Below are 23,290 nucleotides of genomic sequence, written 5' to 3' on the forward strand. Positions count from 1 at the left end.
CACATGATTTGACTCCTAAGATTCCATCTGCTCCATTTCCCATCCGTACTTGCTGGATCACTCCAAACCTGGCATCAGAGTGAGCCGATGACATTGAGAGGCGCAGAAGGGGAAAGATAAAGTAGGAGTTGTTACAATCATCTTAGATGCCATGTACCCATCAAGACCTGTCCTCACCACCTACAGTAGATTTTCTGTCACCTGACAGGTGTAAACAGTGGCAAGTAGATCTGGTTCTTGAAATTATGTGTTTTCCATTGATTTTCTAACACAATTTCTTTTTAAGCCACAGTTTAAGCTATGATGTCTAACAATGAAGTCAAGAACAAGACATGCCTTCATGAAAGACAAATCTTCACTTAACATTGTCTTTCAATTAGCTTGAGGATTTAAAAGTTACAAATGCAGGTTTTTAAGAATGAAATATTTAAGTAGTTCAACAGCTCTTCAAAAGCAACAATCTGATGTGTCTTGAACTGAAGTGAATACAGAGCTCATGGGATCTGTAGATACTCCCTCTACAATGTACCAAGTCAAACCTAATGGAAAGTAACATTCACCATAACAGTTTTCTAAAAGCAGTCTAACTTGCCCTAAGTTGGGTACAGTTCTCAGATCCCACCACATTGCCAAATCACCAACAGAGCAGTGTGGAGGCTCCAATTAAGATTGGATGAAATTTTGCTCTTCTGTATCAGGGAAAATTAAGTCTACAAAGGCTTTAAAAGTTTTTCAGCTGAAGGGAGTGGACACATCAGAATAGCAAGTTCCCAGGCATCACCAGATACTGCCCAGCACAGCTCTCGGTGTTCTCCAAGTTCATGGTTACTCTCAAGCTGGAAAGTGCTACTCAAAGGACACAAAATGCTGCACAAACATTACAGCAAACAAGCCTCTCCCCTTCCCAAGAGGGAGGGCCAATGCAGTTTCTCAAGCTGGCAGAAGGTTTGAAAATCACAACTCCTGATAATTTTGTGCAAGATCCAGCTCCAGCCTGAGTTATAAGCCATCCCTCTTCAGCCTAAGCAGATTTCCTGTCTCTGGTGTTCACTGGTTCAAGTGAATATCCCCAAATAAAACACTGTATTTGCCTTTGAGCAGTATCTCCCTGATGCTTCTGGACTGTAAGCAAGGCCAGAAGCAATTGACATGCTTCCATTTTTGTAACAGACTATTCAAGCACAGTTTTAATTCGATACTCTTTATTATGATATCCAGGAAAACAATAACAAGGTGATTGCTTATTACAGCTTCCACAGACTGGGGCTCCAGACCTCATTGTCCTGGGTACACACGCGCACGCACACACACGCACGAAAGACAACCTTTGCCACAAGAACTTACAATCTACATAAACAAAACAAAGAGAATGATTAATCAAGAAACAAAGAGGAGGAATCACCTGCGTGAGAACATGAGTTAAGTTTTGGCTTGGTTTATAGTCTGGAGTTCAAGAGTTGAAATTCCTACCCTGTTACAGTATTCTTATTACCATGGGCTGAATATTTATCTGTTGATTACAATGCAAGATACAGTCTTCAACATTTAAAAGCAAATATAAGGAGACACAAAGCTCTAGACCATAATTTTTCATGTCATATGCAGCAAAACTACAGTCTAGAGATTCGGAGATCTTAGGTGCCCAGTTTCCTAAATGAGAAAGGCAGTGACAGTGAATTGCAGTATGCAAAGCAAAACCATCCAGGAATATCAACTTCTGTTAAACCAGACTGACCAACATTTTTTTTTCAGTTCAGTATATCATATTGCCGAATGCTCTTGTGTGTGGCATGTAGAAGTAACAACTGTGTTGTGCTGAACGATAATGCCTGACCTTTAATGTTAACCACAATAAATATGGACAAAGAATGAATACTGAAATGCTATTGAACTATAAAGCTACATTTTAGCTGCTCTGATTCTGCAAGAAGTTTCAAACACAAAAGAAGAAAAAGGAGTTGTCATTTCTGGCACTCACATCATAGACTTGCCATCCTTGAGCTGGATAAAACTAAAGTATCTGCAGAAACCTAAAATAAAAGTGACAGGACACATAGAAAGAGATCAAGAGCAAGTGTATTGGATTCAAAAGTAGGCCGTACGCTTTTTTTTTTAAACCAGAAATAAAAGTTGTTGCCTTTTGAATTGGCAACATCAAAAGAGCTTCTCTAAAAGGCAGAAAGCAGTCAACCTACTGCTGCTGCAGCCCAGCACTCCTCACCCATTGATCATCAAAGGGAATGGACAAGGGCAGATGCCAGCAGCAGTCCCATGTCACCCACAACAGCACTTGTTATGTGGATGTGAGCTATATCCAAGTTGTATTGCATTCTATTCATCCTAAAGAGTTTCAGTTCCCATTAAGAAGGTTCTGATGACACTCAACATATGGATGTGCATGTTTCTTTTGCACGTCTGATCCAAAAACACTCCAGCACTGAGCCTATTTTAGTTCTGAAGAACACACAAAATTCCTTATTGTGTACAGATTTAGGGTTATCAGATCCAAAACTGAATAGTTCAGGGAGCAGTGTGAAGAGGGCATACTCACCAGACATCCACAACAACAACTTACAGTATATAAAATAACCCCACCAACAAACATAGGCTAATCCAGTGCTCTAAAGATAATACACAGCTCACAATGTAAGAAATTCAAATATGATGAGCAGATGATAACTGACGTCAGTCCTTTGAAGCATTTTTCTTTTTAAAGGATTTTCTAAATATTCCCCAAGCTTTCATTTTGTAGGACATTCTTATACCCTGCACCAGAAATAACCTAAGTATTTGCATAACCAGATTCAGGCATTACACCACAGCCCCCCCTCCAGATACCATCTCTGTATGCAGGCTCCCACCAGCCTGTAAACGTTACAAACATCACCACTGTCTCTACTTTGTGTTCAAGTCCCTTCAATACTGACATTTTCCAGACAGAACAATTAGGACAGCAATGATCACCACTGCACAGGGAGCCTATTGAAACTGCCAATCTCCAACATTTACAACACAGGCCCACAGGGCTGAGTCACAAATGGAATCAAACCCAAGCATGACCTAGGAATCAGCTGGTGAACTTCCTGAAAACAGGAAAACAAAATAAGAGAAACCAAACAATCCTCCCCTCCATGTACCAAGACTCACATACAGTGTAATTCTTGTGAAGCTCTCTGGAAGACCTCTTCCAGTACATAAAGGGTTGATGTAGAAAAAAAAAAATCTCACACCAAAAAAGCAAAAAACCCCATAATTTCCTGGCTGTTAAGGAAAGCAATGTTATTTGTTTGATCCAGGACAATCTACATTTTCAAAATCCCTATTTCTGCACTGGAAACCCTGATGACAGATAAGAGGTATCTCAGTACAGTAAATCACAATGAGTATTTCCCCTTCTCCCACAAGATCTGAAAAAAATCCATTAATACTTCATGGATTTGGCATGTAGGAACTACCAGAGAGGCCAGGTCCCTTCTGGTACTGGTGACTGGAAGCCTTTAAAGATCTCCCACACTGTAATCTAGGGTAATTTTTAAGCAACATGCTGTTGAAAGGGGCAGTAGCCTTAGAACCTGATTGTTCTTTCCCTGCAACTTTTCTTCTTGCTTGCACATAATTACTTGTAAAACTCTGGGGTTGCTATCAGGCAACTAACCCAATGGAAAAAACCCAAACATCCTTGTTTTCAGGTGCACCAGCTCCCTGGTCTAGCTCACCATGCAACCAGAAAGGCTGGTGCTAGCTAAGGCAAGGGATAGAGCAACGATTCTGGCAGCAACCCACATTACTTTCAGGCTAGCATGGCTATGGAAATCCTCCCTTCCCTTTCATAGCAAGTTTTGCCCCCAGCAAAATCAACTCAGGTGCAGTCAGTCAGAAATGTTCAAAAAACAAAGGACTGCAGATGTGTATTGACCCTTTTTACAGAAGTCCAATTACCTATACCAGAGAGAGGACCACACTGCTTATTACGATTCTGTGTACTTTAAGTCCATAAACACAACTAAAATTTTCAAAGAAAAAGAGTATTTAGAAAAAATACCAAACACTTACAAATAACTGCTGATTTTCTAAATGCATTATCCCAACATACATAATTACCTTCAGCATAACCTAAACTTAGAGGAAATAGCCTATGCATTTTCTCTGCTCAGCAGATTCCTTCACCATTCCTAAGTGTGGGCATGGGATCACCAGAAAAACAGTATTTCCAAAGAGTATTTTCACATTCATGAATGATTCACACAGGAGAAATCAGTCTTTGCAACCAGTCAAGGAGAAAGTGTCCAGATGAAAACTAAAACTCTGAAAATTAATTTCAGCTGCTCTGCATTCCTTGTTTGTACTTTGAAATTAAATATAACCACTTTAAAAGTAAAATATTGGTTTTGAGAGAATATTCTGGCACCAAACATACATTTGGGGCTCAAAAAAGGCTTGAAATCATCTGTTGTTAAATCTTGAAAAGTTTTGACAAGATGAGGCAAAGAGAAGGAGGTTTAAGAAAAAGAAACAAACCAAACAAACTCTCTCCACTGTCTAATTATTCAATTCAAATCCATCTAAATGGACAAAGCTTTCTCTTTGTGGGACCTTGTAATTGATGAGGATAAATTAACTACTGCCTATTTTATTTGGAGTAGGATATAATAATGAACTCCTCAGTCATTTCTATTTCTAATTTTCTTGATGCCATAATTAAAGAAAACATGATTAGACAACTAATCTTCTTCCATCTTACTGAAACCCAGATTACAAGCAAAGAGCCAAAACTGCAATAACATTTGAAAATCAATTTTAAGCAATTCAAAAGAAGTTATCCAGCCAAACAATACTCTAACACTAAAACAAATAATATCAAACTAGAAATCAAAGTCTCAATATCTTCTAAGTTTATGAATATTTCCATCCCAAGGCAGATAATTAAAAATTACTGGTATTGCCTCATCAAACATGATAAATATGCATTTTTAGTTATGAGAGAAGAGACAGAAAATACTGGCTTCCAATGCTCTAACAAAATTCTAGAACAACTGTTGTTATTTTCTATTACTTGGTAATAGATACCAACAACTCCTATAAGGCAATGATGAATATTAAGCCATTGTGGAAACAAAAGTGCTTTTGTAAATGTCCAAAGGACAAGAATGTCCATCCATAAGGCCAAAAGGAGACAAAAAGCAATGTCAGTAATAACAGTCAAGAATATATTTTTCTGAAGTTTTTGGAAATTAACCTGAAGTCATTTCAAGACTACTGCATCAAAGAATGAGGTTTACAAGAGATAGTTTGCCTTGCCTTAGGGAAACAACTATTACAACCCTCAGACTCCTAGAAGTCTTGAAGATCTCAAGAAGTACCTTAAATGACCGCTTTGTAATTTGTTCCTCCACCCTTTATGGTTCTTTCAGCCCCAGTACAAGCAGATACCACAAGCAAACTGATTTAGAGCCCAAGCACCAGACTAGACACTTAAAATTTACCCCCTTTGGCTTAAGGTACAAGTTGAGAGCAAGGCACACAGAATCTTTGAAGGTTTTTTCTAGAAACATCAGACACAAAACATGATTTTGAACAAGTATATAATGTACACGTGTCTCTCAGAAGTTCCGAGTTCCAGTTTTGTGGTCAGGTTGGACAGATTCACAGTTCTACATGGGATGTCACAGGACATGGGATACCTACTTCTACTGAAGCAGACTGGGCATACTAGAGGGCACACTACCCCAGAGTCCTCAAGCTAAGCAAGTACAAGTCTGCCAAGTCCACTTCAGGAGCTGTGAACCACATACTTGGGAATTGTGTCTGTAACCAGCTGAAACGTAATAAATTATACTGTAATAACTCTGAACAGCACTAAACAACTGAAGAATGGATAGTTTCTTGTAGTGAGAATTTTGTACTAGAAATGTTTATTCTGAATAGTAAGCAATTGAACTGTAGAAAATACAGAATGCAGATTTATCATTTTGTTGGGTATAAACTCCATTATAATAACAGTTTTTAATTAAAATTATTTTATTTATCAGCTTGATTGTTCATAATTATTCCTTAATCAATAAGCAGTTCAATACTTGGGTTAACTTGATAGACTAATTCAGCAACTTCTTCTTAAGACTGCAATAACTGTCTCACTCATTCTCAAGTGAAATAGGTTGAATTATACCCATTACAAAAGTGTACAGAGGAAACATTATCTGCATATTAAACTGGAAAACTAACTGGACAAGGTTTCACATGGAATACAATTATGAAAGATAATGGAAAAATTCTTAAATTTAGATTTTTCCAGTTGTAGCAGAGGTCACAATAAATCAGTTTTAAGAAGCTGTAGCTTTTAAATATTTTTTTCATAAAAATATATATAGGAGAAATCAAACTATTTCCTAACAGAGGTGAAACAAAGCAAAGCAGTTAGAATAAAGGAATGTTTCTCATCACTTGATCCATTTATCTAATTCCCTCTTCATGGAGCACTGATTGCCTCCCGGAACAAACACAACATATTGTAATAACCTCCACCTGTAAAATCAGACAGACAAGTTTTCAAAGAAGGCCCAATGCACACTAATTCTCCAAGATACATACACTTCAAAAGCACAGACAGAAGTGGACAGTGCTACTCAAAGCAACTCTTTCTATCACCATACACACTCCCTTCTAGTTTTCAGGTGCTAAAAGCTATATCTCAAAAAAGTGTTGTGCTCCTCGTAAGAGATTTCTAATCAACAAACAATAAGACTCTGCAACTTTTCCAATTAGTTCAGTTTTGTTTTAATGATACAGGGCAATTCTTAGAGCAGACATTGTGCAGCTATAGTAACTACCAAATAAAGAGGTCTATTGGTGTGGTCTTGGAATCCCAAATTGAAATGTAAATTTGAGTCAAGGTAACTAACTGAAAACCCAGAGTATCTGAATATGCATACTATGTTTTTACTTCAATTTTGCAATACTTCTTGAGGAACTTGGAAAAAGTGAAGTTGGTAGAACAGTATCACCAAGATTACAAAAACTGGAAGGAAATAATACACTGCAACAGTGATCCTCATTAAGTTATTTCATCACAGTAAATATTTAAAAAAGTGTCAATGTGTTTTAAAAAGTGTTGAATCCTCCCCCCAAATATTTGAAGAGAGATAAACCTTTTTCCTTAGTCAAAATGTTTTTTTAAAAAAAGTTTCTCAAAACAACAGCAATAATCAAAAAACATGAATTGTATTTTCTTTAATCCATAATATCTCTAGTGCTGAAGGGCCATCCATGTAAAAAGCAGATTCTTTGGGGACATTAGTCAATTAACTTAAGAAAACCCAGTTTTACGAGGATTTATCCTTCCTGCTGCGAGGCGAGTCTGCTCCATTTGAGGTCACTGTTCCATTTATTCCATTTTCTAGAAAAAAAGAAAAAAACACTTTTCAAATACAGTGAGACCTTCATATTTTATTACATTTTTGTGGGTTCTACACAAACAGCCTTTAACTTCTTTTCTGATGTACCTTCTTCGTTAAACCTCTTAATTGTCATTCAGAGCACAACAGTATAATGAAGTTTTTTCAAACTGCAATATTTAAAGTTTACTGCAATAAATTCCAGTTTCCTGATGTGGCAAGACACTGAAATCTGTCCATTATATACATCTAGACTGAAAATGAAGACCAGTTATGATATTTTAGAAGACATTCTGTGAAAAAGTAAAGTACAACTTGAAGATGAGATGGCTCTGTGAAATTTTGGAGACACAGTATATACAGAGATCTCTGCTACAAGTCTTAATTATTTATCCCACCTACCTCATAATTCTTGCTAAAATTACACTCCTTTGCTTACCTTTACAAGCATTTGATACATAGAGGAAATCCCTTATACACAGATACACTCACATTTTTTAAAGCATAAACTTTAACATACAGAATCCACTTACTTTATGATGAAGATATTTACATAGATAAGACAGACAGAAGTAAAACACTAGTTCAGATATGCAATGAGTATGTGTAGGTGGAAAGAGTTCAAGATCAGGCACCTACCTAAGAACACAAAGGTACTTGAGATGATAGTTTGTGCTTAGATTTAGCTGTTTGTTATTTCTTATTTATATTATAGTCTCATAGGTAGTGTTTTTTGGGTAGTTTTTTACTAATAAGATATAAAATGGTTAACAATTTTTTGTTATAAAGTTTTTTAAGGTTAAACTATTTAATTAAGAAATTATACTTAAATTATTTTCACTTTTTATCTAATAACTAATTAGTCAAAGTCCGCAATGCAGACTTTTTTGTCTAATTACAAAATACTAGTTATACTTAAGAAGAAGAGGGAAGAAGAAGGTAAAGAAGGACTAGCTTATGCTTTGCTTTACAACTTCTATCTTGTTCTATATATATTATTTTAAAACTTCAAACTCTAAGTTTTTTACCTTGTGATATTACACTCTTCTAATTAACTACGCACTCATAATCCTAGTGTTATCAGTTAATTTTGGAAGCCTTCTCCACAGCTTCAGGTCAAATGTAGCGCTCTCCTGGGAGTTGGATTGTGTCAGCACAGAAAGTCTAAAATTCTCAGCATCCAGAACTCCAACACTCCCTTCATTCAGTTTCACCACAACCAAGGAAACAGATGTTGCCTGACAGTAACTATATTTATAAAACAGATCTAAAGAGCACAGTGCATAGCCAGCTACAATGCTTGCAGCCTAACATCTCTGCTCTGACTCACATCATTCTGACTTCAAGCAACAGCTGCTGGTTTTTTGGCTGCTTTTAAACAATTATAATATATAAATATTGATCTATTTTTACAAAGGACTGGGTAAACTTATTTTTTCTATCCGCAGAAGTGCTGAAGGTCACTAGAGTATGGACAGTCTACAAAAACAGCTGTTGGCCTCCCTCTTTCTCCCATGACACCCAAATGCTCCCATTTATGCAAACAAGCAACAAAAAAATGTAACAATGACAACTACACATGAGCACAAGACCAGACACAGGCCCAAAGAGTCAAAGTCTGTTTGACCACATATCTGGCTGTAAATGACACCACCATTTTAAGCCTACATAAGGTGGTCTTTGGATATTTCTGAAAATGTTTGAATTATTTTTAAATAAAGAAACTTACATACAATTAATTAGATCCAAGCCAGCTAACTGAAATCATATTTTCTTAAACAGTTTAGGTAAAACAACAAAGAACATGAATCAGTATGTGGCTATATATCCCACCTACATCACCAGCAGGACTTTTTACTGTCATTTCTTGCTTTTGGCATAGACTAAAAGTAACACATTTTATTGTGCCCTGGCTCCCCCAAAAAAAAATTCAACCACACACACACAAAAAAGTGTTTTAAACAATTCAGTTGCATATATTACTCTTTCAAAAATACTGCTTTGCTGCACCCTATGTAAGTGTTCTGAACAGATAATGTAACAGGAGTATTCAAAACAGAAGAATCTGAATGAACGGAGTTCTTTTATGTTCATTTAAAATAAGGAATAAAATTCTTCAGTGTTCAAGACAGGCATAGTTAAATTATTCTGCGAATTAAACCACAACTCCAATCAACTGACTTTTTCACTATTTGTTTATCACTTGCAAGTCTCCACTGAAGTTGGGTGAAACCCAGCAGATTCACTGAATTACATGAATGAAATAGATTAAGAGATTTTTAAAAAGCTATTACATTTCTGACTCCCTGACCAAGGCACATATTTTAAAATTATTTGACATAAAATACTTAAATTAAAAAAAAAAAACAAAAAAACAAAAAAACCCAACCATAGAGAGAAGGCCATGAACATGAAGCTCTGATTAAACAGGAAACTTACATAGGAAACTATCTTCACTCAATTAAAAAAAAAATTCCGACTGAATTTTCAGATGAAAAAAAACCCCTAACACTACACAAAAGCCAAGTTGTGATAATTACAAATCATCTAAAGGGAGTGCAGCAGTACTCTAAAACACATGATTTTAATAAAAATAGAAACTTGGGAGAAATAGAAAAATTATTGATCTCCCACCACAAATCTCAGTTCTCAATGCAAATCGTCTTGATACACACTACTTTCAATATATCTAAAAGTGGAACAGATTGGTAATACATGATTGGGAGCAAAGGATCATGCTGAAGAAAGCTTTTGAAACAACTTCTGCCATTTCAAAAGGGTGCAGAAGTTATTCAATCTAGCAGTTAAATTCACTGGAGTTGAACTGTTGGTGCAACAGATATACTGAAGTACAGGGATTTAATTTTTTTTTTTTTAAAACAGCACATAATTTTTTCTCAGAAGAAAGAGCATTCTGTTCATCTTTCATACCCTTTCCACAAAAAAGGTGTGACATAATTAAAAAGTCAAACCTGGACTCTTCAGTTAATTTCCAAATACTTCAACACAGGTTTAGAGTAGTAAGGTGCTATTACCTTTCCTTAAAGAACTACCAATTCCTGGTTTTTGTAAAAACAGTCCAACACAAAACTTTTTACTGGGTGGATCATCAAACTATCTCCTTGCTCTAAATCCTCAGAATTTTGTGGCAATGAAAAAGAAGCTTGAAATCCACAGCAAGAAAATTTTACAAATAAATGTCTAAGAGAAGAGATGTAAAATTGCATCTGTTCCCTTTATGTAAGAGAACAAAACATAAGCATGACACACTTTGTTCAAGTAATGAAATTAAAGAGAATAAAAATATCATGCTGCATTAACTAAAAAAACTGCAGTAATTCCTTAATTTGGGCAGTTAGAAAACCCAACAATATATAGTGGTTTTTCTTAAAAATCAATTCTTCCCACAGTAATATTCCCCAGTACTGCTTCTCTAGCTGAGTCATCTCAATCACAAGTTAAACAAAATGCTTCTTTAGCGACCTGAAGTTGGTTTTGAGAAGTCAAAGGAGCAGAAAAACTGAAACTACAAACCTCTTTCTTTTCTGGAGGTCTTTCCTTTAGCTGATACAAACTTCTTTTTCACTGACTGAGGCTGAGAAGAAGAATGCTCTCTCCACCTCCGAAGCTGGAAATTAATGAACTTCCACATCATAAATGCTTGGGTCATGCAGATGGAGGCCAGCACACTGATTCTAGAAACAAATAATAGGTAAAGTTTTATCAGTAACTTTGCCTCATTATTCAAACAAAAAAGGAAGATAGAACATCTCAGGATTTTTTTTCCACCCACTCCTCCTGGTAACATCCATTTTCTGAGCCAAGAGTTCACTTGCATAGGCTTAAGTACAGATGATCAAAACCAGATAGAGTGATAGTGAAAACTTTGCCCATCAAAACTGACAAGTACTACATTTCTTTCCTACTGTCTTTCTCAGAATTACTCTCAGGGTACCAAGCAGTAGCAGCTGAAAATGGTTTAAGACTGTCTTGCAGCCCGGAGTATCAATTTTGCAAGGTAATGCTGACATTGTCAAAGTTTCAATAACTTCCTTCTCTGCAGTCGTAAGAAGGCAGGCAGTTGGATCATGCAGCAGCAATAGGAGCCATAAGAAAGGCAGAGAAAGAGGCAGTAATCTGCAAATGAGACCAAAGCTGCTCTGGGCACAAATACCTTGACCTCTAAGATAGCAATTGTATTTAGAATTAAATTTATTAACTTTAAAACATTTGAAAGTAGTGTCTGTAATATATTCCTATTAATTCTGTTTGTTTGGTTTTGCTTTTTATTTTTTTGGTTGCTTGGGTTTTTTTTTAACAAAGAAAATAAGGGTAACCAGTTACAGATTTCTCAGCTGTAGACTAAATTCCGTCAATTCATTTCACTGCACCTTAAAAGTTTCTTACATAAGCTATTCCTATTGATCCCATTGGTTGCATGAAAACAATGATTCAGAATTACTGGCATTAGTACCATGCCACTTACACTGTGTATTTAACATGGGTTTACAGCACACGCTTAAGAACTGTTCCAGGTTTACTATACCTAACAGCCAGGATATTAAAGTTCCCAGTACTGAAATTCAGCTGCTGATCTTCTGCTCTTGCCAGTCCAAAGCCAAATGTGAGGACTGAGAGAATCAAGGTGAGAAGCCTTCCCAAAACAAAAAGAACTGCCCACAGTGAAAATCTAGAAATAGAAACACCACAAACATTAAATAAAGTTTCCATTCGAAACACATGCACTAACAATGCAAATTTCTTTGAAATGTAAGAACTTACCTAAATACATGATTTTGCACCTATCTTAAATTCATCTTTTATTATGTTATGAAAACTGATTTCAACTCAGAGGAAAGTGCTTTGCAGTACTATTAGAACAAAAGCACATTTTTAGTTCCTACAGAGCTGGCTGTATTAGCAATCTATCCAGTTCCTTTCTCTACAAAACGTAAAAAAACTCCCACATTAGTATACATTGAGAGATTTATTTAATTGAATACTGCTATTAATATTTACTTAAATAGGCTAAAACAAAGTAGAAAGCATACTGATGATTTAGAAATATAAGTACTAACACTAGTCTGGACAACTGTGGTTGCTTAAGAAACACTGTTTGAACTCCCTTGTAATTTTGGTTTCTGGTTAGTTAAGTGCAAAAGGCTCTAAGACAGAAATTACAGGATTTTTAAAGACAAAGACTATTTACCCTTTCTGGTATTTTTCATCACTGAAGTAGAAAAGACGGGATACGTGGAAAAGAAATTCAACGAAGTAATGCAATACCAGAAGAACAAGTCCAAGGTGGGTCAGACTATCAAAACAAATAAAACAAACATTCAGACGTTTTGTTAGATATTTAAGGCAAAGAATGGAGCCAGCAAAAGTTTACAATTGACTTACTTCAGGAGATAGGCTCCAGCAATATGAAAGAGGTAAAGTCCAATGTAGACAATCTGGCGAAAGATATCTTCCTATTTGGAAGAAAAGAGTGACCATGTGTTATACACAATGTTACACAGTACTGTACTATGTTATCTGTTATTACAAACTATTCCCTAGTCTTGGAAATTCTTCTTGGTGTATCAGCTACCTTAACGTGCTCTGGTCTGGCACTAAATCACTCAGCCTGGAACATCTAATTCCACACACAACTTATTGCTCACTTACCAGTCACAGTCAGTATCTTACATATGCTACTATGAGAAAAGGCATCAAACATGGAAAGATGCTTTTGAAAAGGATCCACTTTCATTTGTTATGACCACTGTGAATATATACAAGTTATTACATTTCTTATTTGGTATGTATTACTGTATCATCAGATCCTACAGTTCCACATGTTTGCTGCCCATCAAATTGTCAGATTGCTACAGAATAAAATAACAGTCTACAAATCAAAATGAAAGGTTTTCCAAGTGTTGACATCAATTTTAAAAAGTCAAGGCTATCCAAAATTCTGGCACACTGTTTCTGGCAGATACAAAGAATATTGTTACTAACCAGTAAAGCACATGGTCCCACTTTAAGTCAGGCTTTAGTCAGCCCAATTAAACTGAACACTTCATGGAGATGAAATAAGAAAGAGCAAGACACACAGCACATGGAAAGCAGATTGTGCCATATGTGAACAAAAGAACTCCTGAAGAATGCCAGACCACAATAAAAATCTCTTTTGGAGTGGTAGCAGAATACATTGAGTTGTGCTTAAGAAAACTTCTTTTTGCAGAGATTCTCTAAACTTCAAGCAAGGATCTTTAGCTTTATCTTGTAAAAAGGGCCTAAAATTTTAATCTTACAAGAGCTACACTGTTATTCAATACTCAGTATCACATCCAACAAACCTACAGAATCAAACAATTATGACAACAGCAAACATCACCCTCATAATACACAAAGAGCAAGAAAACAGGTGGAGAAAGACCTACTCTAAATTATCTGAAAGAAAATTAAAAATTGGTTATTTCAGATAAAGACACAGTAAATACACACACTTGGTTTCTCCAAGCACAACCAGGACCAGCCTACGACACTTTAACTTTAGAACTGAGATAACATTTAAGCAGCCCATGCTGCCTGCTTAAACAAACTGTCAGAGACTGCAGGCCTTGTGGAATAATGCATGAGGTATACATGACTATAGAGGAACCAGAACTGAGAAGTTCTTTTCTTGTTTATGTCAGCAAAATAGATAACTAGGCCTGAGTAAAAGCTGCCAGTTTGTTCAGGAGAAGGAATAAGGCAAGTAAGCCAAGATGGTAGAGGTTAAGCTATGGTTGAAGAAATATCAACAATGCTAAAACAAATGAACTATCACTCTTTAAACTTCATGCAGAAGTCAGAGGGCACAATTTCAAGGAGACCAAGTAAAACACTACTATTCAACAGACAGCACTTAGGCCACTTGTGACAGCTTTCTTGAAGTTATTTTAAGAAAAATCTCCACACTTGGTTGTGAAGTCAAATTTGGAAGGTATCACTAGCACAATAAGAGAACGTCAACTGCAGTGTTTCTGCAATATAGCATTTATACTGCAGCTGAGCAGCATAAAACCAGTGCATTTTGTTACTATTTAACTAAGCCTCTTCTAGGCTCCTGTACAAAGACCTGTGGTTATGTAACACCTATGTTTCATTTTCTTGAATAAAGCAGAACCGGCAAAAGAGATGCAACCTAGTTACAGAATGTTTTGGGCTCAAAGATACCTTTGTAGATCACCTAGTCCAACCTCTATACCATGGACACCTATCACTTGTTCAGGTTGCTCAAAGCCCCATCCAGCCTGACCTTGAACACTTCAAATGGAAACAAATTCACACTTCTCTGGGCATTGTGTTCCAGTTTCTCACCATAAAGAATTTTTTCACATCTATTCAACTTTTCAAAACCTTCTAAATCTACTCTAAACTCTTTCAAAAACACTGTTCCTTGTCACTACAGACCCCAATAAAAAGTCTCTCTCCATCTTTCCTATAAGCCCCTTTCAAACCGTGAGAGGCCACAACAAGCTCTCCCCGGAGCCTTCTCTTCTCCAGGTGGAACACCCCCAACTCTCTTAGCCTGCCTTCATAGAAGGGGTGCTCCAGCCCTCTGTTCATCTCCATGGCCCTCCTCTGGACCTGCTCAAACCAATGCACACTGTTCTTGTGCTGGGGACCCCAGAGCTGGATGCAGCACTCCAGGGCAGTCTCACCAGAGCACAGCAGAGGGGAAGAATCCCTTCACTCAACCAGCTGGTCCCTGCTTGTTATGCAGCCCAGGTGACACTTGCTTTTTTGGGATGCAAAGGTACATTGCCAGCTCATGTCCCATTTTCATCCACACATTTAAATGCTATTTAAATCAAATCCCAGACTTTCATACTCCTTTGATGTATAGAATTATTCACAGTTTATATTCTACACCTATATCATGATTCATGAAGCAACTGTGATTTCAATGAGCCTATTCAGACTATCAACTCTGAGAAACAAAGGAAAAAAAAACCCAAGAGTTGAAAAGAAAATCTCACAATCACTTGCTTGAGGGAAAATTCTTCCAGTGGATGAGAAACACTAGTGATTTTTATTTACACAACATATATTTAGCAATTTTACTGCAATTAGGATTTAACTGAAAAGAAAAAAAGCCACCTTGCTCTGGAGTTCCTCCCATTTACATTTTGAACTTACTTTTTTTGTTTTCTGAAAGTACAGTTCAGGAAAAGCATGAAACCAGTATGCTAACTGTAAGATGTAGAAAAACTTCATTTGAAACCTGTACAATACAGCAAGAATTGAAGAATATTATTTATTATGAATAAACTTAAAACATTTCAGAAGCTTCTAGTGAACTCATTTTATCACTGTCTCTTAAAGAAAAAATACAGATCCTTCATGCCAGCCAAGTCTAAACTAATATCTTTAATAACAAAATCATTCAGACAAAGCTTGAAAAAATGGAATTCTTTAAGTAATAGTCTACACAAAAAAAACTTTGTATGCTACAAGTTGTTAAAGAATTGAGCCCACATAAATACAACCAAAACCACATTAGTGACTAATATAGTTTTACAAACTACTTATTCTACACAGATTGTACATGACACACCCTAGGCTTAAAACACTCCCTCCTCTCCCCCAGCAATCCTCGAAGGAAGAGGCCTTACGGAATCAGAGTGTGTGGATAGTCCCTCCACAGAGAGGTGGGATCTGATATATAGTTCTCCTAAAAAAAGAAAAGGACAAACAAAAAACCCAAATAAACACTCTAAGATGCTACTTTCTAGTCAGAAATAATGACTGGGTGTACATATATGCATTTATGTATATGTACATGTATACACAAAAAATACATATACATACACAAGCAAAAGCTGCAGATCCATAAATTTACTTTTTTGAAAATCCCCAAAAAATCACAAATAAACAAAACCAAACCAACCAAGAAAACAAATCCCCAAAACAAGAGTTGCATGGGCTTAGGAAAATAAAAAGCAACAAAACAAATCAGGCAATTTTTCAAGATAGAACGTCCTTATGAGATGGAAATTATTCCAGGATTACTAGCCACAAGTCTTCTCTTGTAAACTGCTGACAAACTTTCAACTTAACTAAGAGAAAGAAAGGTTTTCCATGAGTTCTTATGTTAAAATAAAGAAAGAAAAAAAAAAAAAGGCAAGTCTTCCCTTTCTCTGAGCTAAGCTCATATACATCCAGCCACTAGCAAAGAGTATGTCACCTAAAAGCACACAGTGACCTGAGGTTACAGCAATCTGTCATATACCCATTCCCTAGGTTCCAGAATGCTATGTGTGGTGTTTTCTAAACATTTATTTTATGTTAATAAACCAATGCTAAAAAACCTACAGAGAATTAAATACCACAATAAAGTTAAATGGTTTTATCTTATTCAGTTTGACAGTAAATCTACTCAAGACTGAGCAACAGTAACACTACTGACTTTATACTCAGTTATGACTAAACAGAATCCTTAAACTTGTCCCCACTTTAAAAATAAAGCCAGCTAAAACCAGAAAAATAAGCCAAAACTATATTTATTATCAACATAAGTGAATTTTTTGAAATCTCACAATAGAAACAGAAGAGAAAGCATACTTACAGAGACAAGAATACTCGTTCCCCAAACACAGGAGAAAAGGTAGAATGCACTAAGTTGCCCAGACTCATTGAACTTGCTATGCTTTGTTTTTGAAAAGTGCATTTTCCTGTTAATTTTCTGAAATGAAAGTCCACTGTTATTCATATGCTGCAGTACTTCACATTTATTTGGTACTTGCATTACAGTACCTAAAAGTTTTAATGCATGCTTTTACAGTTAAAAAATTTAATGCAGAAGTTTACTTCAAAGTGAATAGTCTTGAAGTCTAATTAAAACCTGACAATTATCTTGATGAAAAGAATTAACATTTTGTACTTACATCCAGTACATACTCCTGAATTATAGCATGTATGATTATTGCTACAAGCATGTAAAAGAAAATTGTAGCCAAGTCTTTGATGCCATAGTAATAGAGAGAGATTGTTTCTGCAGATTGTTCTTCTGAAAGACAAAGAGAATTAACTGTTAGGCACCTATACAGTTTAATAGTTCATAAGTTTATTTCTCAGAGTGAAACCTTTCAGACAGAAGTAGCTTGTAGTCAGCTGAACAAATAAAAGTCAAATTAAATTGCCACCATGAACTAGGTCACTAGATTGTTTACAGTTATCTTCTCCATCAATTTGACTCTGGAAAGATACTATAAAACTAAAAACTTAAGTGCACTTAGGAAGCTTACCCAAATACACTAAAAGTGGACAATAAAAATATGTTAAACTATCACCCCACTTCGATTATTAAAAATTATCACCTGTAAAGCCAGAGTAAGAATTCATGTGAACTTATCTACCAGTCAGATGGTATTTCAGCACTAATAACGAATCCAGCAGAACACAAACACTGTCTCTAACTTAATTAGTTAAAACAGTGTTTTAATAAAAATAAAGTGAAATCCTTGAAAGCTGACCATTACCTATAGAAAGTGACAAGTTCCCTTCCTGTCAAGTCTAGGAAGCATGGCACACCAATAATGTCTGATACATTGTCTTCTAACTAACCTCCTGCAAGATACATACCTGTGGCAGGAATGGTAACATTATACTGAAGTGTAACAAAAATGACGGCTGCTTTTGCTGTAATCTAAAAGAGAAAAAACCAAAAGTGCTGTAAATTCTAATGGAAATAAACGACATTAAACTGAAAACATTTGCCCAGACTTTTGGCACCCTTGCCCAGCAAGTTTGTCTCCTCCCAAAAAACTGACCAACTCCCATTATCTCACAACTGCACCTGACTTTCCAAGGGCAGCACACATGGCGTGGTCTCTATAGGTTTGTTTACAGACTACTCAACCTGCCAAATGAAAGATCCTTGAAAATGTTACTTATATACAGCCTTTCCTGCAAAACTAAAATGAAAACACACGCTACAATTCTGTCTTTAGTCCATACTGTATTATCACATTAACACAATGTGCAATATCAATGAGTCCCTAGACCATGATGTATTCAGCAGTGGCTGAGAATAAACTTTATTTAAAAGTACTTTTCATATTTGACAAAATTTGGAAGTCAGTTATCATATTCATAAATCTGTGGGTGATCCGAAAAATGTGGACAGGGAAGGAAAAAAGGCATAAACAACAGAAAACAATTTCAGGCCAGTGGGATACCAACTCAGTACAATTTCCATTCTTTTGACCCTGGGGATCCTTTGGCAAGAAGCATAAAACAAATTAAATTAAATTTAGCATTAGTGGTACTACCCCTTTATGATGAGCTGTAAGAAAAAACAGAATGAATCAAAACAGTTTGAAGAGAAGATGTTCTCCTAATGGCTTTCTTTGAGGAGTGGGGTGGGGACATTCTAAAATCCCCAATATATAAGATGGAGTACAAGTTATTATTTGTCAATTAGCAGCTTATTTCTTTCTATAACACATCTTCACTGAATCCTAACCTGAATAAACATGCCCTAAATGAGAGGAAAAAATAACTGGGCTTCACCATATTCATGATCAGATGGTTTCTCATTGCTGTAAAAAGCCAGCGTCTATGCGGTAATTAATAGGGCTAACAAAAAACCCAAGGTCCTTAAGTAATCCTGGAAGGGTATGTTGAGTGTCTGAAGATAATGACTAGGTTACTACTAGTATTAATTATTCATAGGAAGTGAGATTTTTAAAACCAGTGCTTTGTCAACAAGCCCTAGATTTTCTACGAAATCCTGAATACGTGGCAGACTGTTCAGACCATGTAACTTCAGGGAATCCAACTAGTTTGCTCAAATTAGTGAAGTTGCCTTGGGCTCCCTATTCTTCAAGGGAGCAGAGGACAATTCGAAAGAGTACTCAATTCTGAACTGCCCTTTGAAGGCTCTGTCAGCTACTCTCAATACTGGAATTGTACAAGACAGGCAGTGTAAACACCTTAACATACCAACATTAACCACAGCAAGTGATTTCCTGTATCTGTATCTAACCACAGCAAGTGATTTCCTGTATCTGTATCAAAGCATTAAAGAAATTGCAACATACCACATCTGTACCAACAATGACACATGGCCTTTTTACACTGGGTTAGAAAACACAGTGGATTAAAAAAAACGGAAACAAAAGAATTCAGCACATTCAATCCCTCAAAACCTCTAAACCTACCAGTAATACCGTTAATACAGTAAGCCTGATGTAGGCACAAAAAGAAACAGTTTAGGTTTACCTCTTTGACTTCATTCCCCAGAAAATCACCATGTAACAGTGCTTTGGTGATTTTTGATAGCAAACCCAAAAACAACAGTGTAGCTGGTCCGCCCTGTTTTCACTTTCTATCTACCTATCTACTTCCTAACTCCAATGGCCTTTAGTGCTGAGCTGTACCAACAGCTGGATGAACCCTTCGTGAAAACCATCCCTATAACAAAAAGGTCCATAAGCCTTAACAAATGTCTCAACAAATGCCTAAAATACCAGAAACATTTAGTCAACAGTGTCTTAATTTGCTGATCAGCGATCTTAGATCACTGATAACATTTTGGTAGTCACACAGGTAAGTTACCTTTCCAGCGCCAAAAGGCACGTTTTAAAGCATCTGCATTCAACATGGGGGCCCAGAGAGCGGAGGGCCTGCAGCAGAGCCAGCCCTCAGGCCGGAGGGAGAGCTCCCCCCCGCCGCTGCCAAACCTCGGCGCACCTCCGAGGCGGGAGGAGGCGGCGGGGGAGCCCAGCCCCGCCGCACGGCGCCTGGAGCCGCCGGCAGCCCCGGGATGCTCCGCGGGCGGGGGCGCGGGCAGGGGGACCCGAGCGGCGGCCGTAAGGACACGTCACCGCTGCTTTCCCTTCCCTTCCCGCCGCGCCGCCCGCCGGGAGCCGTAGTGCCGGCGGGGCCCGGCGGGGCCGCGCACACAAAGAGCGGGGGATCGGCTGTCGCGGCCGGGCCTCGCCCCCCGCCCCCTCCCCGCCGTGCCGCGCACTCCTCCCTCCCTCCCCGGCTGCCACGTAACCCCGCCGCCCGCAGGAACTCCCGCCGCCGCGGCGGGCAGCGCGCCGCCCCGCTCCCGGCCCCGCACGGCCTCCCGCCCGCGGCGGCGGGGAAGCGGGACCCGGGTCCTGGCGATAGCCACGGCCGCGCCTGTCCAAGCCGAGCCGGGGAGAAGGGCGTTCCACCCGGGGAAGCGGGGATGCGCTGCGGGGAGGGCGCCCGCGGTGATTCTCGGGCGGTGCGGCGGGCGGGGGTCGCTCCCGTGCCCGCGTACAGCGGGTCGGGCGTGGGCTGGCGGGCAGGTGCGCCGGGAGGCGGCGGCGCTGATCGGGGGCAGCCGCAGGGTTCTACCGCAGCCCGCACAGCCTCCCCTGCTGCCACGGCACTCCCGCGCCCTGTCTCTCCTCCAGCCTCCGGTGGAGCGGGAGGAAGCGGGAAGAGGACCTCCGGCGGGGGCGTCGGTGCCGCCTCACCTCGAACATGAGCCCCAGCAGGAAGATCATGGCCATGCAGGACACGATGTCCGCATGGTTCTGCACGATGAACTCGTGGCTCAGCACCGGCGGGTTCTTGTTGCTCTTCTTGCGGATCGCCATGGCGGGCCGGGAGCTGGGCGCCGCCGCCGCCGCCTCCCCGCTGCCAGCACAGCTCCTCTGGCCGCGGCCAGGAAGAGGCGGAGGGGAGGAGGCGGCCGCGCAGCCGGGGAATGGCAGCGCCGCCGCTCCGCTTCCCCCGCCCCGCCGCCGGCAGCGCCCCTGCCGGCCGGCGGCGCCTCCGCCCGCGCTGCGCCCGCCGGGGCGGCGAGGCCAGCGCCCGCCAATTCAAAGCCACCAACCCGGGGCGCGGCGTGGCCGGGGCTCGTCGGCGCAGGCGAGAGGAGCGGAGCCGAGCCCTGTCGTGGCACCCGGGCAGCAGTGCCGGCAGCGCCGGCCGGATGCTCACTGGCGGGAGCCCGAAGCTCGCGCTGTGCACCGGCCCAGCAAAAAACCCCAACTCAGTAACAGAAGGCTCTTGTCAGGTTAAAACGATGAACGAAGAGGTCTGATAAATAAACGCTGATCCAGGCTGAATTCAGAGGTCCTTAAACTCTCGCAAAATTCGTGCTATCTTTGTTTGTTAAAGCTTCTGTTAGGCAGATACTCCCAGTGGATATATGGAAAAGAAATATAATGAAACTGACTAATTTATAGCTGAAATTTAGTGTTGTCAGAATGACTTTTGCTGCCGGCAGCTTATGAATGAATACAGGCGTAGCTATTTGGTATTGTTTTGCTTTGCCAGAATTGAGAGTGTGGACCAAATTCATTGTGTGAGCTATTTTAAAAAGGTTGATTTCTTCCAACTGTATGGAGCAGTGACTCATGGAACAGATTGATCAGCGTACGACCAGGTTTTTCAACTATGAAACACCTTCATCAGCTGTGTAGATGCTCACAGATCTTTTATGAATTTGTAACGAGACAGCTATATTTAGTGTCTGGAGATGATCTAGGACACTTAAAAATACAGAAAAAGCTACAGAAAAATGTCCCTTCACAGATGGATATTTTTTAAAAAGTTTAAACAGAAAGAGCATTCATATTTTAATCCCAAGATGTTTTGTATTCTAGAAATGCCTTAATCCCCTGAGTGTACCAGTATTGTGTAAAAGTAAGCAGGACATCATTTCAATGTGAAAGTGTATCTCTGACTGCATACAGTTTAGTCATGGATGGAACATACATGTGGGAATCCAGGGCATCCCTGTGGCTGCCCTGGAAGGTCTGGGATCCTGGCAGGGGGTCAGGAACCCCCCTGTACAGAGCCCTGAGAGACACTGTCTCTGATCTCTAGCCATGGAAAAGAGTTTTCAATCTTACAGGATGAATTACAAGCTCTGAGTGTTTGATATAAGTAGTAATTAGTGTGGCACGGGTGCAAAAGTAGAATTTTAGGATTCTAGATAAGGGGTTCAAAGGAGTCAAGATGGAGGAAATTTGGTGTGCCTGGTCCTTTTTCTTCTTCTTCATGCCCTCCATGTTTCACTGTGGTGTTGGCATTTTTCTATTGGTTTAGGCTGGGGACACACTGTTCAACATGGGTGATAGATATTGGCACGTTATTGTAAATGTAGCACATGTAGTTTCTAGTATATAATGTTTGTAACATCCCACTGAGGGGCAGAGCCCCGCACGCTGTCCTGTGAGACAGACCTGCTGCAGGTCAGAGAGAAAATATTTTAGATAAGAAGAAATAAACAACCTTGAAAACCAGCAGAGACGAATTACAACTCCTTCTTTGGCAGAGGGGCTGAAAGACAGAGACTTTCTACAGTCAGGATCATTAAAATATCACAGATCTTGACAATACTGTACCTGTGAAATACACTGGGTTGGAATAAAAATTGGACTCCATTTTGCAATATAAGTTTGCATCTATTTCCCATCTCAGACTTAAAAGAAATCGGGTCATCTCATCTCCATAAAATATAACAAGACTTAAGTGGAACAAGACATGCTTTCCTCAAGCTTTAATCAGCAAGTGCCTGGCTAGATATCCTGTCATACAGGCCCTGTTTCAGCTCAGCTGTGTGTTTGTCCCGATGATACACTGTAAACTGCTACACTGAAATGGAAAACAAGGCAATCTGTTGCCTCACCTGAAGTTTCCACACCTTCCTTTTATCAGGCGTTTCCTCTTCTGCCACATGAAGCTTCGTACGGTACTTTAGGCAAAGTGGGATGGTCAGCCCTCAGCCTGCTGCTTGCCACGGGTGGCTGGTCTGTTTGCCACATTTCTTTCCAGACATCCGTATTTTCCAAAACTAGGCTTCAAACTGATCACCTTATTTAGGAAGTTCCCTACGATCTGAGTCAGCATCTAGCATCTTATCACAGAAGCCA

General features: G+C 39.1%; 1 protein-coding gene across 2 annotated transcripts; it reads right to left on the reverse strand.

The window, feature by feature from the left end:
- Positions 1 to 1,185: 1,185 nt before the first annotated feature.
- Positions 1,186 to 21,065, reverse strand: TRAM1 (translocation associated membrane protein 1). 2 transcript variants are annotated; one of them, XM_053935461.1, is made up of 11 exons: positions 20,882 to 21,065; positions 18,009 to 18,072; positions 17,312 to 17,433; positions 16,993 to 17,109; positions 16,040 to 16,098; positions 15,564 to 15,648; positions 12,795 to 12,865; positions 12,601 to 12,705; positions 11,938 to 12,081; positions 10,926 to 11,086; positions 1,186 to 7,393 (listed from the first exon to the last, which is right to left on the reverse strand). In XM_053935461.1, exons 1-11 carry the CDS (start codon positions 21,002 to 21,004, stop codon positions 7,320 to 7,322), a joined length of 1,125 nt encoding a protein of 374 aa, XP_053791436.1. In that variant the 5' UTR covers positions 21,005 to 21,065; the 3' UTR covers positions 1,186 to 7,319. The 2 variants fall into 2 exon arrangements, with proteins under 2 accessions (XP_053791436.1, XP_053791443.1); XM_053935468.1 differs by lacking the exon at positions 20,882 to 21,065 and adding an exon at positions 19,986 to 20,079.
- Positions 21,066 to 23,290: the final 2,225 nt, after the last annotated feature.

This window comes from Vidua chalybeata, chromosome 1 (assembly GCF_026979565.1).
Source record: "Vidua chalybeata isolate OUT-0048 chromosome 1, bVidCha1 merged haplotype, whole genome shotgun sequence".
Taxonomy (NCBI): Eukaryota; Metazoa; Chordata; class Aves; order Passeriformes; family Viduidae; genus Vidua; species Vidua chalybeata.

Bases quoted from the DNA above. Each gene is read 5' to 3' on its own strand.
- TRAM1 (XM_053935461.1), bottom strand. From the start codon at position 21,004: ATGGCGATCCGCAAGAAGAGCAACAAGAACCCGCCGGTGCTGAGCCAC. The intron at 18,073-20,881 runs GTGAGGCGGCAC...TTTCTCTTTTAG, and splicing joins TGCTGGGGCTCATGTTCGAG to ATTACAGCAAAAGCAGCCGT. The intron at 11,087-11,937 runs GTATAGTAAACC...ATTTGTTTCTAG, and splicing joins TTTAATATCCTGGCTGTTAG to AATCAGTGTGCTGGCCTCCA.